The sequence below is a fragment of the Sus scrofa genome, unplaced genomic scaffold, assembly GCF_000003025.6.
Source record: "Sus scrofa isolate TJ Tabasco breed Duroc unplaced genomic scaffold, Sscrofa11.1 Contig740, whole genome shotgun sequence".
In the NCBI taxonomy this organism is placed as follows: Eukaryota; Metazoa; Chordata; class Mammalia; order Artiodactyla; family Suidae; genus Sus; species Sus scrofa.
This window is the reverse complement of record NW_018085303.1, coordinates 382,878-390,687: the sequence shown is the minus strand read 5'-3', so window position 1 is coordinate 390,687 and position 7,810 is coordinate 382,878. Positions and strand designations below refer to the sequence as shown.

The 7,810-nt window shown below is 37.9% G+C and overlaps 1 protein-coding gene across 1 annotated transcript; it reads left to right on the top strand.

The window, feature by feature from the left end:
* The first annotated feature begins 203 nt into the window (after positions 1-203).
* On the top strand, positions 204-6,881 carry LOC100738322 (olfactory receptor 11H4-like). Its single transcript, XM_013978260.1, has 2 exons — positions 204-235; positions 5,969-6,881. The coding sequence occupies exons 1-2, from the start codon at positions 204-206 to the stop codon at positions 6,879-6,881; spliced, it is 945 nt and encodes a 314-aa protein (XP_013833714.1).
* The last annotated feature ends 929 nt before the right edge of the window (positions 6,882-7,810 follow it).

The window sequence follows — 7,810 nt, the reverse complement described above, 5'->3', positions numbered from 1 at the left end:
ATAAAAACAACTCTTACAAATCAACAGCGAAAACAAAAAACAAAAAACACCCCAATTTAAAAATGGGCAAAAGACCTGAATAGACATTTCTCCAAATAAAACATATAGTTGGCCAACAGGCACATGAAAAAATGCTCAACATCATAATTATCAGAGAAATACAAATCAAAACTACAGTGAGGTACCACCTCACACCAGTCCGAATGGCCATCATTAACAAGCCAACAAATAGCAAGTGCTGGAGAGGGTATGGAGAGAAGGGAACCCTCTTACACTGTTGGTGGGAATGGAAATTGGTATAAGCACTTTGGAAAACAGTGTGGAGGTACCTCATAAAACTAATTACAGAACTACCATATGATCTGGCAATCCCAGTCCTGGACATATACATTGACAAAACTTTCATTCAAAAAGACACATGCACCCCTATCTTCATTGCAGCACTATTCACAACAGCCAAGACATGGAAACAACCTAAATGTTCAACAACAGATGAATGTATTAAAAAGATGTGGTACATATACACAATGGGATAAATACTACTCAGCCATAAAAAAGAACAAAATAATGCCTTTTGCAGGATTTCCTGTGTGGCTCACAACAAAATAATGCCATTTGCAGCAACATGGATGGAATAAGAGAATTTCATACTAAGTGAAGTAAGTCAGAAATAGAAAGACAAATACCATATGTCACTTACATGTGGTATCTAAAATATGGCACAAATGAACCTATCTACAGAAAAGAAACAAACTCACGGACATGGAGAACAGACTTCTGGTTGCCGAGGGAGTGGGATGGACTGGGAGTTTGGAGTTAGTAGATGCTCACAATTGCGTTTGGAGTATATAAGCAATGAGATCCTGCTGTATAGCACAGGGAACTATATCTAACCACTTGTGATGGTACATGATGGAAGATAATGTGAAAAAAAGAATGTATATATATGTATAATTGGGTTACGTTGCTGTACAGCAGAAATTGAATGACAGAACATTGAAATCAACTATAATTTAAAAATTTTTTAATTAGCTGACCATAAAAAAAAATCATTTCTGGAGTTCCCATCGTGGCACAGTGGTTAATGAATCCAACTAGGAACCATGAGGTTGCGGCTTCGATCCCTGGCCTTGCTCAGTGGGTTAAGGATCTGGCATTGCCGTGAGCTGTGGTGTAGGTTGCAGACGCGGCTTGGATCCCACGTTGCTGTGGCTCTGGTGTAGGCCGGTGGCTATAGCTCCAATTAGACCCCTAGCCTGGGAACCTCCATATGCCACAGGAGCTGCCCTAGAAAAGGCAAAAAGACAAAAAAAAAAAAAATCATTCCTGCCTTCACCCTAGGAATCAATTTATCCTAAAATATATGAAAATTATAAATAAGGAAAAGATGTTACCCAGAGCATTGAGGGAGTCATTCAGACCAGCCCCAGCGGAGTCTGAATTCTTCTAAGACGAAGATAATAATCTCTAAGATGAAACTGTAATTTCACCCTTGAGAATCTCGGCAATCCTCCCTTGCCCTTCATTCATGTAAACACCCTTTTCAAATCTCATGAGGTTCATACCCCATTTCTTTCAGCTACTTTACAGCAAAAGTAACCAACATAAAACTCAGCTGCTGAATCTTTTCTTCTGGGTGAGATAAGTAAAAGATCTGGGTGCCTGGGGGTGATTGAGGTCTCTTATGCAGCTCTTACATCTTACAGAAAATATCGAATAGGGCCCACATCTCAGAGACTGATTATAGAGCTAATGCTATTTTCACTAGCTATCATATTGCCCAATACGAGCACCCTGTTGTTATAACTGTTTCTTTTAAGCATTTCAGGAAGAGAGGAGAGAGAGTTTCAGCATTTAATTTTGTATTTCCTAGGATGCTCAGGGTGAGGCCCCTGGGTTTTGATTCCATGTAAAGGAAAGAGGAGCATCAATGAGACGATACAGACTGCTATTCTCATCTCTGTCTACACTTAGCCCCATCATGAAGGGTGAGTAGCTTTTCTCCCTGTCTAGGCATTGCTACATTTTTTCTAAGACATCTACAAATGGATTGGGATCCCATTTTAATATTTATTTTTGCAAACTTTTGTAGGTTTTATGTTTCTGGATATAAAGCTCCCCCTGCCAGTAACATAATAAGTTATATGAACTGTTGACCCCAGTGCCATGATGGGAACTCCAACATTACTATGTTTTAATGTCTTTTTCCTTTATATCAGAAAAAAACTGTATGCTTTTAAGTGCTAGAATATACAAGGAGGTCCGTAAAATAAATCTGAGAAACCAAAGAGTGTTGCCCATAGCTTCGGCTGTGTGATATATTGGAACTAGTTTACTTTTTAATCATTTAGGCTTTTAAATAATTATGCTGGAGTTCCCGTCATGGCGCAGTGGTTAACGAATTCAACTAGGAACCATGAGATTGCAGGTTTGATCCCTGCCCTTGCTCAGTGGGTTAAAGATCCAGTGTTGCTGTGAGCTGTGGCGTAGGTTGCAGATGCGGCTCGGATCCTGTGTTGCTGTGGCTCTGGTGTAGGTTGGCAGCTACAGCTCCAATTAGACCCCTAGCGTGGGAACCTCCATATGCCACGGGAGCGGCCCAAAGAAATGGCAAAAAGACAAAAAAGTAAAATAAAATAATTATGCTAAGAAAATAATCCTAGTTACTTTGTAGTCATATTTGTTGGTAGTATTATTATTAACAACAGCTATGAATTTTTTCATGCCCTGGTATATTCCAGGAACTGTACTAAGCATATATACTTCAACAGCATTTTCACAAGAGTTCTGAAAAATAGGTGTTAGCTTGCCCAAGAGCACATAGTATGTCATACAGTCTTTGAACCCAAATCATTGTAACAGTATAATTTATTTCCTTTCAGTACAGTGATATAACAGGACTACTGAGTTAAGTACGACAGGATTGAGAATCTGGTTGGGAACCTGATCCAGTTGTGGAATGTCACCACACAAATTGCAGAGTAGGTGTTCTCTTCTTTCCTCATGAATCCATGTTCTCTCCTCCTATAGAGGCTCATTTTTCTTTTTGGTTATACATGTAACTGCTTCACTCTGCTACTGGACCATCCAAACAATGAAAGCATTTACATTGATCTCCTATGTGCCCAAGACAGATTTGAAAAACATTTGGGAGGGAAAATCGAAAGGATTTGGTTATTGACTGCATATGGGAGATGGCAGAATTGGAAAGTGCCTTGAGTGACTCAAGTCTCTGGCTTTAATTAGCAAATGCTAAATGGATTGGTGAATGGAGAGTAGTTCCATTCACTAAGGTAAGACCACTAAAGGGGAAGGGAGCCATTACAAAGGAAAATATGTAATACGGAGAAGTACTGAACAGAAGGGTGACTACAGGCTTGAAAACATAAAAGAGGATAAATAACTAGGGAGACATATTTAAATGGACACTCACACCTGTTATATAGAGCAAGGCGGGATTAGTAGACCACAGGTTTTCTATAAGTTTGGACAGTCACATAAGACTGCCCAGTGTTATTCAGAGATATTATTCAGGATATTCAGATATTCAGAGATAATATTCGAGATATTCAGATTGGAGGCAGTGATGGTCATGTTCATAGTCAGTGGCTTAGCTTTTCTGGTGACAGACTTGATGAATTGTAAATTCATGCAATCATTAATTCATGGAACAAATGCCTACTAAGCACCAGAACCTCAGTCAACTGGGAATATAATGATAAATTTAACATCACTCACGAATTATAAAAGTTTTCAGTCTAAAACACATGATTTAGTTATTACAAATGATTTAGTTATCATGGCACATGCTTTACATATAACATGCTATGGAAATATAAAGCAGGAATTTTTCTTATATATAAAGGGTTTTACTTTGTTTACTTCAGTAAATGATAGATATCAAAAGAATATCTAAAAATCCTCATCGTAAAAAACTAGGACACAATACATTGATTAGTCTAATCATTAATTTTTTAAATCATTACAACCTCACTTTATGGGTTAAGTATATAAAGATATATGTTTAAGAATATTAATTAGTGTCCATTATAATACAAAAAACTCTTAACAATCAAAGCCTATCACTAGGGAGTTAGTGAATACATAGAAAACAATGCAGCCACTGAATTGTTGATGTGTATGTACAGCATCAATATTTTCGACACAGAAAAAACACTGAAATATATTAAGTTAAAAATCAGTTTATACAAGTGCCCATCAACATGTGATTGGCTGAAGAAGATGTGAGAGATATACGTATCTCTCACATGAAATGCATATATTTCTCAGCTATAAAAAGAATGAAATATTGCCACTTGCAGCAATGCGACTGGATCTAGAGAATATTATGCTTAGTGAAATAAGTAAGGCAGAGAAAGAACTATCATATCACCTATATGTGCAATCTAAAAAGTGATACAAATGAATCTATATACAAAATAGAATCAGACTCACAGACATAAAATTATGGCTACCAAAGGGGAAAAGGGAAGAGACAAATTAGAAGTATGGAATTAAGGAGTTCCCATCATGGTGCAGCGGAAACAAATCAGACTAGGAACCGTGAGGTTGCAGGTTTCATCCCTGACCTCACTCAGCAGGTTAAGGATCCTGCATTGCCATTAGCTGTGGTGTAGGTCACAAAAATGGCTCGGATCCCCACTGCTGTGGCTGTGGTGTAGGCCAGAGGCTACAGCTCCAATTAGACCACTAGTCTGGGAACCTCCATATGCTGTGGGTGCGGCCCTAAAAAAACAAAAAGACAAAACAAAACAAAAAAAGAAGTATGGAATTAACACATACAAACTACTATACATAAAATAGATAAGCAGCAAGGTTTACAGTATGGCACAGGGAATTACACGCAATATCTCATAATAACCTATAAGGGGATATAATATGCAAAAAAACAAATCACTCTGCCATACACCTGAAACTAATACAATATTATAAATTAGCTATACTTCAATGATAAACAAGCTATAAAACAGCATATTTTGAAAAATCTTATTTTAATTTTTAAAGAAGAGAGGAGTGCAATTCTCCAGAGAGTTAAAATTTGTTTACTCTGCGAAGAAGGATTTTTTTCTGTTTCTATATTTTTCATGTTTCCATTTTTTAAATTATTTTTATTTTGGTAAAGTAAATTTTGAACATTGTAGCATTAATTAACTGAAATAACAACAGAGTAGCAATTTAGATTATTTGAAATGCTGTACTGAATAACAATATTTAAAAATATCATTGTGTTTGGAGAAAGCTTAATGAAAATTTTTTACATGTCTTGTGTATAACCAAAATGAAAGAAGAGAAAATAAAGTTTGCATTCAGCAAGAATTGATCTTTTGCAACATCCAAAGTGATGTTATGTTGATTTGTCTATTTGACTTTTGATAAATGACCTCTTCAAGCTTATTAAGATCCTGAGTTTCCTGGAGGTGGACAGGTGGGACTGCAGTCGGAAATGTCAAACCCTAAGACCTGGAGCTCCCTGGTCACTTGTGGAGTTAAGAATCTAGCATTGTCACTACTGTGGCTCTGGTCACTGCTGTGGTGAGGGTTCCATCCTTGGCCTGGGAACTTCCTCATGCCGCAGGTATGAGCAAAAAAAACCCAAAAAACCACAACAACAGCAAAAAAACCTATAATCTGTGTGCTTTTCACAGAGGGTAGTGTTTCTGATTTCCAAAAATCCAAAAGGAAAGAAAGGATTTTTTAACCCAACCCACTGATAAAGAAAATCCAATGTAAAGATTATATTGAAATTTGAGATCATTGTTATTGTTCATTGGTGGCTTTTAAGTAAGAGCTAGGAGTAAATGATGAGTTATTCCAACTAATTGCCAAACAGCCAGCATAGGTACCTTGCATAGGTTTCCTACAAGTTTTTCAAGAAACAAAACAACTTACATTTTGTGTTTTCTGTCTTCCCTGCAGCCCTGGGATTCGTGAACAATTCAGCAGCAAGCACTGTGACTAAGTTTGTCCTCCTAGGCTTCCCTGGATGCGAAGAGTTGCAGTGCTTCCTCTTTTCACTGTTCTTTGGGGTCTATGTATTTACCATGATGGGCAATGGGACCATAGTTTGTGCTGTGAGGTGGGACCCAAGGCTCCATACCCCAATGTATATTCTCCTAGGGAACTTTGCTTTCCTTGAAATCTGGTACATTACCTCCACTGTACCCACTATGCTAATCAATTTCCTCTCAGAGACAAAAACCATCTCTTTTGTTGGCTGTTTCCTCCAGCTATATTTTTTTACTTCCCTTGGTACAACTGAGGTATATTTCCTCTGTATCATGGCATATGATCGATACCTCGCTATCTGCCACCCATTGCACTACCCAACCATCATGACCCAACAGCGCTGCTCTATCTTGATGTCTCTTTGCTGGTTGTTTGGATTCCTTAGTTACTCCGTCTCCACCGTGCAGCTCTCTCAATTGCCTTTCTGTGGGCCCAACATCATCAATCACTTTCTGTGTGACATAGACCCACTGATGGCTCTGTCCTGTGCCCCAGCTCCTGTCACTGAGATTGTCCTCTTTGTCCTCAGCTCTCTCATTATCATCCTAACTCTTCTATACATCCTTGGCTCCTATACCCTTTTATTGTTAACTGTGTTAAAAGTCCCTTCAGCAACTGGCCGGCGGAAGGCCTTTTCCACCTGTGGATCACATCTGACTGTGGTGTGCTTATTCTTTGGGGCTCTTTTGGTAATGTATGTGAGCCCTACAGCTGATAACCCAGCTGAAATTCAAAAGATTATGACTTTGTTCTATTCCGTGGTGACTCCTTTCTTAAACCCCCTGATTTACAGCTTAAGAAACAAGGAGATGAAGGCTGCAATGAAGAAAGTCCTAAGAATAGAACGAACATAAACTAACCTACTTGAGAACAAGCAAACCATTGATCAGCCATAAGAGATTAATTAAAAAAGACTTCATGTACTGCTGATAATTCTCCAATGCACACCTTAAAGAAGATATTTTTCAGTAGGGTCCATCAGTGTTTTATTCTTCAAGTAATCTGGCAGAGCTATCTATGGCTGATTCAGATTCCATTCTAAGTAGAACAATAATATTTTCAATGTGTATTACTTCTTAGATAGTAATATGAGGGCATTATATTTCTGCTATTTCTCATACTGTGTTAGTTTTGACTGTTGGGGGATGAAAGTGAAGCTGGAACAAGAGCAGTTATTCTGGGTGAATCATCACTGGTGTACTCAAGGCATTTCTTAAGACATTCCAGTCTTTTTAAAAGTGAAAAAGTAATTGAATTTAAGTGCCTAATGGATACATACCTAAAGTATTTAATAACAGAAAAAGTTTCGTATCCCCTTGACTCTAATGGTTGAGAATCTTCCAGATGAGGGACAGACTGAAAGTTTCATGTTTAAATAAGTAATGTTTTAGCATCAGATAAGATAATAATTCTTTCATTCAACAAAAATTCATTGAGCATCTACTTTATTCCAAGCCCTCCTTAGGCATTAGAGATACGCTATGACCAAAATGGTCAAAAAAACACCATCATGTGGACTTTACTTTCTAGTGAGGGACAGACGATAAAAAAATAAGTGAAATATATAGCATGTTAGAGAGTGATAAGCAATATGGAGAAATGGGGAGGAGGACAGGAAGTGTGGGAGAAAAGGCTGAAATTTTAAATAGGATGATCAGGTAAGGTCACACTGAGAAAGAAATATTTAAGCAAAAGCTGGAAGGAGATGAGGGAATGAGCCATGTGAACAGCTGAGGGAAAAGAGTATCCCAGGCTGAGAGAAGCAAAGTTCTCTATAAGATCC

Bases quoted from the DNA above. Each gene is read 5' to 3' on its own strand.
- LOC100738322 (XM_013978260.1), top strand. From the start codon at position 204: ATGGCCATCATTAACAAGCCAACAAATAGCAA. The intron at 236-5,968 runs GTGCTGGAGAGG...TTCAGCAGCAAG, and splicing joins AACAAGCCAACAAATAGCAA to CACTGTGACTAAGTTTGTCC.